At 39.0% G+C, this 13,066-nt stretch overlaps 1 protein-coding gene across 3 annotated transcripts in view; it reads right to left on the bottom strand.

The window, feature by feature from the left end:
- The window catches only part of TNPO3 (transportin 3), a 73,812-nt gene that overhangs the window by 48,570 nt on the left and 12,176 nt on the right, over positions 1-13,066 (bottom strand). For 2 of the 3 annotated variants that reach the window (XM_084786781.1, XM_084786780.1), the window contains 2 exons: positions 1,719-1,919; positions 586-659 (listed from right to left, as the gene is read on the bottom strand). The exons of the other annotated variant lie outside the window; for it this stretch is intronic. In XM_084786781.1, the coding sequence (XP_084642907.1) occupies positions 586-659; positions 1,719-1,841 (197 nt within the window). In that variant the 5' untranslated portion in view covers positions 1,842-1,919. The remainder of the gene's footprint in view (positions 1-585; positions 660-1,718; positions 1,920-13,066) is intronic. 3 annotated transcript variants of the gene reach the window in all.

Here is a 13,066-nt window from a genome sequence, read left to right as displayed (position 1 = left end):
ACACACACACACACACACACACACACACAAACAAACCTCGGGCTGGAGAAGTTGAAGTGTGTAAAGGTGCTTGTTAACAAGCCTGATGACCTGAGTTCAATTTATAGAATCCACATGGTGGAGAGAACCAACGCCTCCTTCAAGTTGTCCTATGAACTTGACATGAGAATGTAACGTGCTACTCACAATATACAAACAAATAAAAATTTTATTGAAGAGAAACAAAAATTATGTCATTTGGGAATGGGGAAGTAGATGAGTCAGTGGCTAACAGAACTGGCTGCTCTTCCAAAGGACCGAAACTCAGTTCCCAGCACTTTTATCAGGTAGCTCTTACCCATTTATAACTCCAGCTCTGCCCTCTTCAGGTACCTGCAATCATGTGCACATACCCACATGCAAATACACATACCTATACATAATTAATTTTTTAAAATCTTTTTAAAATATGTAATTTTATACTAATTAGAAAATAATCGAATAGTTACAAATAATCCAGTCTAGTTACTGGAACAGTTTACTCTGTGTAGATTAATGGTAATCTGAATGCTAATATACCGCTGACACAAATTACAAGTTACTTACTTTTCTACCAATGTTTGTACGCATCCCTTCCAAGAAGGCATCTGTAGGGCAAGGTCTGCTATTGCTAAAGCCAGCTAAACAGGAAGAGAGATTAAATAAATGAATAGACCAGATAAACAGAATCTTCAATGCTAACAGAAAGCAGAGACTGTCTCTTCCAAACAATACGACAGCTAAGACGAGCAACCTTCTTCTTCCTTCCCACATGAAAGTCTATTCATTTATCTAGTTAGCTACAAATTGCTTGGATTTAGAAATCAAATTATCAAAAACTAAAGACAAAAACCAAAGGAAACAACAAAATATACTTGATAGAATATCTTTTTTTTCCTTTCTTTCTTTTTTTTTTTTTTTTACTGTTATTTGATACAACACTTCATGTAGCTCAGGTTAGCCTTAAACCCACTATATAGCAGAGGCTAACTTTGAAATCCTGATTCTCCTTTCTCCACCTCTCAAGCTGGGTTTAAATCACTATGCTTAGCTTAAAAAATAACAAAGTATGTTTAAAAATATAATTTCCTTAGAACATACTAATACTTACTTTTACTTGGCAATACCATAAAACTTCATGAATTATACTTTGTCAAAAGGCCAAGGCTACTGACAAAGTTAGGCCTGTGACTCAGCCCTCAGCAATGACTGCTATTTCCCTCCTCTTTGCACTTTCCACCTTGAAGCCTTATCCAAGAGCACTTCTATGTCAGGCAAAGGACACACACATGTACTTTACTTTCTAATCTATTTCTCTGGCTAAAGGGGTTTCATTTATAAGTTTCATTTATAAGACTTTTACTAACCAATCTTCCCAGAAAAGATTTTTTTAAGAAGTTAACTACATAGACCTCTGACCCAGAATAGTACAGATTTTTTAAAAAAATCATCTTCAATTTTAATAGTGGGGAGCATGTGCTAGAGAAAGTATACTCTTACCTCCCCACTTCCAATATTTAATGTTTGAAGCTTAATAAACTCAAAGACTAGTACAAAAGACTAATATTTTATTCTGCTATAATTATGAAATAAAAGCAATAAAGTTAATATTACCTTACATGGCCAGTCAATGCTAACCAAAATGAATGTGATATATCCAAATTGCAATTACAAGTTGCCTTAGTGAGTACAGGATTTACCTGTGTTACAATGACAGGTGACAAGTCTTTCAAGTTCTGAATATGAGTGAGCAGTGAGTCCCTTAGAGAAGCATGAGAGTCTGTGGGCAGCTCATAAAATGAGGTCTGAATCTTCATTTTCATGGTCTGGGCAGCGAAATAGCATGATTCCACATCCTGTCGGATCTGTAACAATTGATCAGAAATTTCCCAGGCGTGAACCTGAAAGTAAATAAAAGATATCTTAAAGTATATTCTTTTCATATATAATTTTAACAAATATAGTTAGACTAAGCATAATGGAACTTCAGTTTGTGGGGCCTGTTCAACAAAAGTATTCCCTAAAATGCTGTGGTTTACTCTAGAATGCCTAATCCTAAGACATACTAACTGAGTCAAAAGACAGAACCTGAAGAATTAAGAAAAAAATTGTTTGCTTTTCAAGACAGAGTTTCCCTATGTAGCCCTGGTTATCCTGCACTCACTTTGTAGACCAGGTTGGCTTCAAATTCACAGTGATCTGGTGCCTCTGCCTCCCAGAGTTCTGGGATTACGGGTGTGCACCAGAATGCCTGGCTTAGAATAATCAATTCTATAGGGAAGTTATAAAGGAAAAATGTCTCAGAAATTTCTACTAAAACTAAAACGTTACTATAGAGTTTCTAACTCTATTTGTATATTCAATGTTTCTTCTCTTTTCTCCTTTAAATATTTTGTTCATTCTAAGACTTAAATCTTGAAACGTTTTAATATATGTCTAAATAGAAAAATATATTCCATTGGTCTTATTGGAAATACTTTTCCAATTTTAGTACCTCATAAAACATCAGGAAACAAATCTTGGTCCAATATTCATTTATTTTTTTATATGCTTATATTATGACAGATTTTTGACAAAGCTACTAAAATCACTTTCAAAAAAAGTAAAGTAAGCTTGTCTACAGAAATAATAAAAAGGGCCAAGGTGGTGGCACACGCCTTGAATCCCTGCACTTGGGAGGCAGAGGCAGGCAGATCTCCGAGTTTAGGCCAGCTTAGTCTACAAAGTGAATTCCAGGACAACCAGAGGTACCCAGAGAAATCCTGAAACCCTGTCTCCAACGAAACAAAACAAAACATCCAAAAGGAAAAAAAAAAAAAAAAGACAAAATACAACAAATCTAATCACTAATAGCTAGTCACAGGGGGAGTTCTATTTTAAAAAGAACTCTGGGAGAAAAAGCATATAGCATATAGCTGATTAATGATTGATAAATTCTAATTTGATTATGCATCAAACCACCTCTAAGACAAATCTGAAACAGACCAGCAATAATACAATGAAAGAAAAAAAAATTAGCCTCAATTTTGAAACAGTGCCAATTGTAAAGCTTTGTTTTGTTTTGTTTTGTTTTAGTGTTTTGGATTTTTGTTTGTTTCTTTTCTGAGACACATGTATCCTGGACTGGCTTCAAATTTGCTATGTTGTGGAAGATAACCTGATTCTCCTGTCCTTATCTCTTGAGAGTTGGAATTACAGGTGTACAACACCATACCCAATTTATATAGTATTGGAGATCAAACCAGGGCCTCGTGTATGCTAGGCAAGCACTCAACCAGTGAACTAAATCTCTAGCCACATATAAAATTTTCTTGTCAATTTCTTCTCTCCCTCCCTCCTCTCTCTTCTCCTCTTACCTAACCCCAACAACCCTCACGTCTGAGAGGTCTCCTACATAATTCAGGCTAGCCTGGAACTCATTATCTTTATCTTACAGCGCTGGGATTACAGGCATGTAGCCCTGAAGTCCATAGCATCTTAAACTGTGCATCATCTAAGTGAATGTGAGGACCCCAAGAAGAACACTGGCAACAGTAAAAGGCTTGTGAACAAACAATGACCAAAAGTCAATTCAAAACTAAACACTTGGTGAATCCGAGACATTTTAGGGAATATTCAGGTGTGTTGAAAATGATAACTTCATTGTAGCCTTTGTTCTGAACACATAGCATGGCACCAAGCACACCTTCCCACCATCCAATGTCAATAACACCTAAAAACACTTAGTCTCAGACTTCAGATTATTCTAGCATGAATTATGTTTTTATTAAACACACAAAATTTTCTGCTCTTATAGAAACATTCTAGATTAAGAAAACAAAGACAATATTTTCAAAGTATTTTTCCCACCATGCTGTAAGAATTATCAGTGTAACTTTAGATAGTATTGTGTCAGAATGCTTAATTTTTAAAAACTGTTGTTTGAAGGGCTGGAGAGATGGCTCAGAGGCTAAGAGCACTGGCTGCTCTATTAGGGGATCCTGGTTTGATTCCCAGCACCCATATGGCAGCTCACAACTGTCTCTAACTCCAGTTCCTGGGGACCTGACACCTTCACACAGACACGCATGCAGGTAAAACACCAATGTACATAAGAATAAATAAATCATTTTTTAAAACCTGTTGTTTAAGGCTGAAAAATTTTACTTAAAAAGATATTAAATGATTAAATTAATTTTAGCTTAAAAGTAGGACAGAATTTCCAACAACTTTTGAAATAGAACTAAACGTCTGCTATTTTTATATTATATGCTTTACTGAATAAAGCCTTCAGCATTGGAAATCAAAATCAAAACACTGATCAGCTCTAGCTGAGCTTGGTGGCGCACGCCTTTAATCCCAGCACATGGGAGGCAGAGGCCAGTGGATTGCTGTGAGTTTGAGGCCAGTCTGGTCTACATGGTGAGTCCAGGATAGCCAAGGCTACACAGAGAAACCCTGTCTCAAAAAACAAAAACAACAAAAATACTGACCAGTTCTGAAAACCATTGAAGATGTTCTATGTCTTACAATATCAAATATGCAGCTAAGACTTGTATTTTAACACTTACTTGTGTGTGTGTGTATGTGTGTGTGTGTCTATCTACAGGCATGTGCACATGTACACACACACAAAATCCTTCTATATAAAATGGCCAGACAGGAAATTATTGCCTATGACATTTGACACTGTGTTATATGTTAAATGTAAGGACTTTTCTTTCCCATACTTTAAGCAGGGAAGTAATACACTGTTGTTGGACCCTACTACTAAGGTTACACACAGCCCTTCATGACTGGAAAGCCCTGAGCTCAGCAAAATGGAGGGCTTCCTCTTCTCTGCCTGCCTGATCTGGGGAGCCCAAATCCTCACAACCTTTACCTTAGTGATGTCATGTAGTCCTTAGGGAAACTACAGGTCCAACTCCCTTTCTCCTGACAGAACCTGTTCAGAAAGCACCTGGGATTCCTAGAATGCCTCTCCATGCAAATACAATACCTTGGCCCTTTGACCAATGACACCAGCCAACCCTGGATCTCCTTAAGCCCTCCCCAGAGTTCTATAAAACCCTCCTTCACCCCAAATAAAATTCATCTTCCTCCCTGAAGTTGGTGGTTATTTCTATTCCTACTCATGGGCCACCAAATCCCCAGTTCGCTACCTTCTGCTCCTTTGTTCCTGAGGCCTGGTGGCCAATGACCACACTATCAGTGAAAACTTAATAACACAAAAGAACTTTGAAGAGATTGCTTGATTGATGCTGCTAAGACATCCATTTATTCCATTAGTAGATAAAGTGGTGGTTTCATCTCTAATACAGTAGTAAATACTATCCTTGTTATTCTTTTAATACAGTTTAAAAAAAAAGCAATTGAGGGTTTTTTTCCCTCCTGAAACACTTCAGAAGAAAACGAAATATGATATGCTGAAGATATTAAGAAAATGTTAGAAGATTTTCTATATGGGAGAGGTGTGGCTGCCATGGCGCTTAATGTGTTGTACCCCTCTACCAGTTGGGTGGCCCCCAGCTCTGAGTGTTTCCAACCAACTTCTTCACTCAGCTGGTACGGCCTGGTACTGCCCAGCCTGAAGGTTCTGTGCAACTGCGGATCCCCACGCAGATGACCCGCATGGACCTCCAGAATTATCTTGAGCAAATTGACAATGTTCCCGTGGCTGCTCTGCAGCCTGGGTGCAGCATGGCTCTAACAGGAAGAGGAACGACAAGAATGTAAGATTCAGGAAGCCAGACTACAAAGTGGCCTGTGTACAGCTGGCCACAGGCACCTTCACCTTCCCAGATCTTTTTCCAGAGAAAGAGTCCGGTTCTGCAGACCCTCTGGAAGAGGGGCTAGAGCAGCAGAGGCGGCGCCCTGGTGTCCCCTCCTGGCTTGGCCTATGACCTATGACAGCAGGGGACTAGGCCACAGACCTAATGAGCACAGGGGTTCTGACAAGCCGCAATAAAAATCCTTTCTGGAGAAAGAAAAAACAAAACAAAACAAAAAACCAGGTTTTCTATCTGGTCAAACTAAATTCCATTATAAAAGCCACAAACTGTTACATGCAAGAATTCAGAAATTAAAAAGAAAAATTCAAAGATCATTCCCCTGAGTCCTTTCAAAGGAGTATTTAATAAAATAATAGTAACAATAACAATAATAATATCCAACAACAAACTTCAGGATGAAGAAGGTGGCTTAATGGGTAAATACACTTAACACCACAAATCTGATGGCCTAAGTTTGGATCTCCAGAACCCACAAACTCCATATAGTCATGACATATTTCTATAATCTTGATACTCCTGCTGCAAGATGGGAGACAGAACCAGGGGAATTCCCGGGACGCTCCAAGGCCAGAAAGCTGACAGTACACAGCACAGTGTCAAATGGCTACAGAGGCCCTGCTTCAAAGAAGATGAAGCTGAGGATCCACACCAGAGGCTGTCCTCTCACTTCTACATGAATGCATGGCAGGCATAATTAAGCATACACACACACACACACACACACACACACACACACACACACACACACACGAGAAATATTTTCTTTTAGAGCAACTTCTGTACAGGCAAGACAATTTACTGTTAAAAGGTGCCCGCTGTCAAGCCTGACAAGCAGAGTCCAATAGCGAAGGTCACCCAATGAGAGAGAACCACTCCCACAGGCTGTCCTCTGCCTTCCCAAAGGCCGTATGGCCCACACTCACATGCATGCACACACACACACAAATTAATTAACTTTAAAAAGTCAAACTTCAGATAACCAAATGATTACAGAGTAAGGCTTCAACATTGATGGTTAGTTAGTAAAGAGCAGATGAAGTCAAAGTAAGATAAGTGGTATGCAATGTTCATATTGACAGTTTACAGTCTAACTATCAAAGACTGAGGAAGATAGTAGAGTGCATTTTAAAAAATTCAATTAGGGGTACAGGGTTGAGAGTGTATATCTGATAGCGCTATTTTCCTTCCTGTACAAGGGTCTGGATTTGCTCCCCAACCCTGTAAATAAGTTAATAATTGCTAACTCTTCCCATATGTGCACTGACAGAGGTAGTACTGGCACTATTAGTGTAAAGCTATTAAAAGTTAACATGGGGGGCTGGAGAGATGGCTCAACTGTTAAGAGCACTGGCTGCTCTTCCAGAGGTCCTGAGTTCGATTCCCAGCAACCATATGATGGCTCACAACCATCCATAATGAAATCTGGTGCCCTCTTCTGGCCTGCAGGTATACATGCAGCAGCGAATGTATACATAATAAATAAATAAATCTTTAAAAAAGAAAAAAGAAAAAAGTTAACATGGGATAAAGCAACTGAGAATGGGCTGTTTTAATTCTACTGTTCTCTATGTCTTGTCAATCCAAAATTTAGAAGAAAATACAGGTGTAATACAAAATGGACTTTAGGTAAAAACCTATGGCACTTAATTTGAATAGAAAAACACACCCATTAGGAATATAGCTTAGTGATGAGTGTTCAATCTCCAGTGTCCTCCCCACCACCAAACAAAAAAGAGGGGAAAAAGAAACAGAATGGCTAGGGAGATGGCAATGTCAAAGTGCAAGCATGTGTTCTAACCCCACCAAGGTCAAAGCTGGGTATGACGGCACATAGGGAAGCAGGAATGTAAAGGATCCCTTCATAGAGGTATTCTAGCAAGTACAAATTTTATTTTTTGTTTTTTGTTTTTGTTTTTGTTTTTCAAGACAGGGTTTCTCTGTGTAGCCTTGCTGTCCTGGACTCACTTTGTAGACAGGCTGGCCTTGAACTCACAGCGAGCCACCTGCCTCTGCCTCCCAAGTGCTGGGATTAAAGGCGTGTGTCATCAATGCAGCCAGACTCGGCGCGCATGTCTGTAATCCCAGCACTCCACAAGGCAGAGGCAGGTGGACTGCTGTGAGCTGGTCTATGAGTGGTCTATAAAGCAAGTTCATGACAGCCAATACACAGGAAAACCTTGTCTTGGAAACAAACAAACAAACAAACAAAAACAGCAACAAAATCAAATGCATATATTTAGTGTAGACCATCATACCAAAAACAATGGATTTAGCACTGACAACAGAGTATATAACTAAAAATAAATGAGGAAAAGAGAGTTGCAGTTCAATGCTATTTCTGGATTAAAGATCAAATCTATTTTTCCCCTTCTTTAATATGGTCTGGCCTTAAGTAATTTGTGTTAATGACTGAACACAGTAGAATTGATGTTGTGGAACTTTAAAAATTAGGTCAGGGGAGCTCAGAACTTCTGCCAAATTGTCATGTGGGAATTCTCAACTACTCACCTTCCTATTGGGTTGACTTGGAAAGGTCATGAGACTACATGGAGAACAAATGGGCCTGACTAACTGTCTAGGCTTTCCTAGCTGTGTCTGACAACTTATAAACTAGCCCAATCACTACATGGATACCTTGATGGGCATAACCATAAGTCAAAGAGCCCTACAAGAATTCCCAACCTACAAAGTCATAAGATACAATAAACTAGATTTGTTTTAGAATAATGGGTTTCACAAACAAACAAACACACAAACAAACACAAAAACAAAAACCCATAAAAAAAAGAAAACAACAGTAGTCCCTCTGTATCCTTCCTTGGATTGGCTCCAGGACCCCCAGAAACCAAGATCTATAGATGATCATGTGTCTTTTATTAAAAACAAAAAACAAAAAACAAAAAACGGTGCAGAGTATTTGCATGCAACCATACTTACCTTCCAATACACTATTTTCTTTTGAGTATTTATTTATTTATTTGTTTGTTTGTTTATTTAAGCTGCTTGTTTTTTGGAACAAATTTTGCCGAATTGCCCAGGTTGGCCTGGATCTCTTAACACTACTAGCTTAGCCTTGAGTGCTTAGTTATACAAACTGTTTTTCTCCTAGTGGCCTAATGTTCATGGGCAGTCTGTTTCTATGGTACATGGCTTACAACAGGCTTGGTCATCAGTCCCATTGAAATATTTAAGAAATACAAGATGATATTTTTGGTTACAAAACAACCACCCAAATTTAACTAATGACTCCACTTATTAAAAAAAAAAAGTCACTAATGACCAAAACCACCATCCCATTAGTTAGACACCATTTTCATTCTGATCATATCCAAAAACTGAGAAACAACTAAAAAACTAGTTTGGCCAGGTAGGTGTCTTGCCTGTGTAGCAGTTTGTGTATCATCTCCTACCAGGCTTTGATAAGACAATGCTTGGATATAAGAAAGTAAGGTGAAAGGGAACTTTGCTACCACTCTACCATCAAATATGGAATTAAACATTTCCATTAAGGCAGTAAACAAAAGCCAACTGGAAACATGGATTTCATTCATACTACTGACATACCGCTACTGCTCTTCAGTTCCTCGTCTCTTTGTTATGGCTGTCAGCCAGCTGACTGTTATAATTTCCTACTTTTCTAATTTTTTACTTTGTTTTCCACTTCTGCCTTTAATCTCTTGTATTTGTCCTGTAAACCTCAGCCAGCAACACAGAGATAGAAATGATGAGCAACCTGTCTGCAGACATGGTACTCATTCATTGGTCTGCCCTGCCCATCACAAGAAAAGTGCTGAAGAGCCATCCAAAGAGACCTGAAGAGGCTTCTCAGGACTAATCTCCGAGGAACACTCAGAAACTTCTTTTTAAAGTCTTTCAGGCATATTGAATCCCTTTTCAAAATCTTTTTCAGAAAGATTAACCAAGTGGACTGTTTGCTTTGAAGTAAGAAATAAGTGCTCATTCAACACTCCAATCTCTCTGTCATTCCAATCATAAGAGAAGTGAACATGTTTCTTTTGATCTATAACCCAGAATTTGACATTGCATATCATAATTTGGCATCAGTTTCTCTGTCTGTCTCTGTCTCTCTGGCTTCAGTTTTGCCTGAAGCTCTTATTATTTCTGTATCTGGAGTGGGATATACATGTCCTTCAACATGCACACTATCATCATCTTCAAAAATACATGTTAGATTAAGAATCCAATCACAGACACTAATGTAAAATACAAAGGCATTCCAAGCTCTTCTCCTGTGAGCTCACTTCACAAGGCTAGCAATATCCATTTCATTTAGGAAAGCAGGAATCTTGTTTGCTAGTCTGTGGTACTGGCAAAATGGAACCTTTCACCTGGCATGGGCCTCTGCTCTCTTTGGGGTAAATGGTACAGAATGAGAAGTTTTCTACTAAAGCCTGACTATTGGCTAACATGTTGGAAAAAGTAGACTTCCCAACATTTGGCAATCAACAATACCACTTCTGGTGCAGTTCCAAGTCTTCCAATGATGGGGTGGCTTAATTCCACCTCCTCCCTTTATTGGCAGCATCTTGCTGAGGATCCTGGACTGCAGAGATTGGTGTCTCTGGCAGCTGGAGATAGGAAGGAAGTTGGGTTGTTTTTTGCTTTTTTGAGCCAAGTCTCACTCTGTAACACAAACTGGCCTTGAACTCATGGCAATCATTTGCCTTACTCTCTCAAATACTGGAGTTGGTGCATGCACCATTGCATCTAGCTTTAATTATCTATATTCCTGACTTAACTATTTCTACCTCTTTAAAAGTAGAAATTTAAGCAGGGCATGGTGGTGCACACCTCTAATCCCAGCACTCAGAGGCAGAGGCAGGCAGATTGCTGTGAGTTAGATGCTAGCCTGTTCTACAAAGCAAATCTAGGACAGCCAAGGATACACAGAGAAACCCTGTCTCAAAAAAAAAAAAAAAGTAGAGATTTAAAAAATAAAGGAGAGAAGGGGCTGGAGATGGGTCAGCAGTTAAAAGTACTCAATGATCTTCTAGAGGACTGAGGATTAATTCCCAGCATCCACACTGAGGCTCACAACTGTCTGCACTCCAGTCTTGGGGACTCTGATGCACTCAGGCCTCTGCAAGCACCAGGCACATGTGATGCAGACATACATGCAGGCAAAAGACCTATACACATATAAAAATAAATAAATGAAAATAAAGAAGGGAACCAAAACAAAACAAAAAATAAGCTGTCTTAGGCGAATTGATGAACTTGTGAGCAGGAATACAAATTAGCAAACATACAAAAGTTTACTTTTCCAGAATCTTCACTAATACTAGAATTTGGGGAGGGGGGTTTGGTTGTTGTTGTTTTGGGTTTTTTGTTTGTTTGTTTTAATATCTTTGGAGAGCAGGCAAGGTGGTGTGTGCCTAAAATATTAGCGCTTGAGAGACTGAGGCAAGAGAATGGAATGTTCAAGAGTGCTTGACAATTTAAGTAAGACCTAGTATCAAAATGAAAAAAAAAATTTTTTTTTTTTCGAGACAGGGTTTCTCTGTGTATCCTTGACTGTCATGGACTCACAGAGATCAGCTTGCCTCTGCCTCCCAAGTGCTAAGATTAAAGGCGTGTGCCACCACGCCCGGCTCAAAATTAAAAATTTTAAAAAGGAAAGGTAGATGACCTGAGATTACTCTCCAGAATCCACATCAAGATAGAGAACTGACCTTATAAAGTTGTCGTATGACCTCCATACATGTACTGTGATCCACAACTGCATTCACATTCTCTACACATGCATGGACGCATGCAAATAATAATATAAAAAATAAAAAGGATTTGGGAGAGCTCCAGCCTTACAAAGCTTTCCTGACAGCCTGTGAACAATCTTGCATCAAGTAGAAAACCAACTTCAAGAAGCCAGAGTAATGAAGATCTTGTTGTGAGGGTTTGTCCTATATACCCTGTAACTACCTGTCATTATCTCATCTTTTACCCAGGATTTGATTTTGTTATAACAACTAATGTATCAATTTCCTAGCCAAAAGAGCTGAGAAGCTGAAGAACTTTAGGCAATTCACAAGACTGAGAAACTAAATTAAGAAAACTAAGATTTGAAATTCCAATTCAGGGCCCAAATAATAAGGGTTCAAGTTTGAACCCAGATCCCACAAGGCAGCAGGGGAAAAGTCATCCTCTGACCTCCACATGAGCATGCATGGTGACTCTCACACAAACACTCATATATACACTCTCACCGCCCTCCTCCAGAAAACAAAATTAGAATTCAGAAATAACAAAGGAAGAGATATCTGATAAATAATCTAAAAACAGTGTAACCCAGTGAAGATCAAGAAATATGGAATAGCAAGATGGGTCAAAAAAGAGCTCACCACACAAGCCTATGACTTCAGTTCAGTCCCCAGAACCCAAGGTGGAAAGAAGGGACTCCCAATGATGGTTCTCTGACCAACACACACACACACACACACACACACACACACAATAAGAGCTGGACAGATGGCCCAGCAGTTAAGAGCATTGGCTAATCTTCCAGAGGACCTCAATTCAGTACTCAGCATCCACATGGTAGCTCCCAATCACCTGTGATTCCTGTTCTAGGGTATCTGACATTGTATTCTAGCCTCTGAGTATCAGGTGAGCACATGGTGTATTTATATACATACAAGAGAAACAAACACCTAAAAACAAACAAACAAACAAAAACCCAAGTGCAATCTTTTTTAAAAAAGCAATTTATAACAAGTATTGGTGAATTTAATAGACTGAAATCACAGAAGGGCTAGTGGCTCATGCTTGCAACCCCAGCAATTGGAGGCTGGGACAGAGGACAGCTGCAAGGTCAATCCCAGACAGCGCTACCTAGCAAAGCCTAGATTTGTTAGTTTATTTTTAAAAACTTAAGATCAGAAGCAAAACTGTATTCAGTATGGTACTATAAATTCTAATCAGCACAATTAAACAAGAAAAAGAAATAAAAGCCATCCAGCAATATTTAGTTTAGAGGTGGCATCATTGGTAGACAACTGGAACATAAAGATTCTATGACACACATGTGCTCCCACACCACACAAAACAAATGAATTTTAAAAAAAACATGGTGGACTATTGGGAAGTGATGGAAATTGTAGGAGGTTATGCCTGGCTGAAGGAAATAGGAGGGCAAACATGTATACTTGAAGGGCATCCTTTATCCTAACCCTTGTCTTTACTTTTTCCTGTTTCCAGTGACCATGAGAAGAGCAGCTTTGTTCCACATGCACTCCCATCACAAGCTGACAACTCCAGAG

This window comes from Acomys minous (genome assembly GCF_964271855.1).
Source record: "Acomys minous genome assembly, chromosome: 6".
Classification (NCBI taxonomy): domain Eukaryota; kingdom Metazoa; phylum Chordata; class Mammalia; order Rodentia; family Muridae; genus Acomys; species Acomys minous.
The sequence above is the reverse complement of the archived record's forward strand: the minus strand, read 5'-3'. Positions and strand labels throughout refer to the sequence as shown.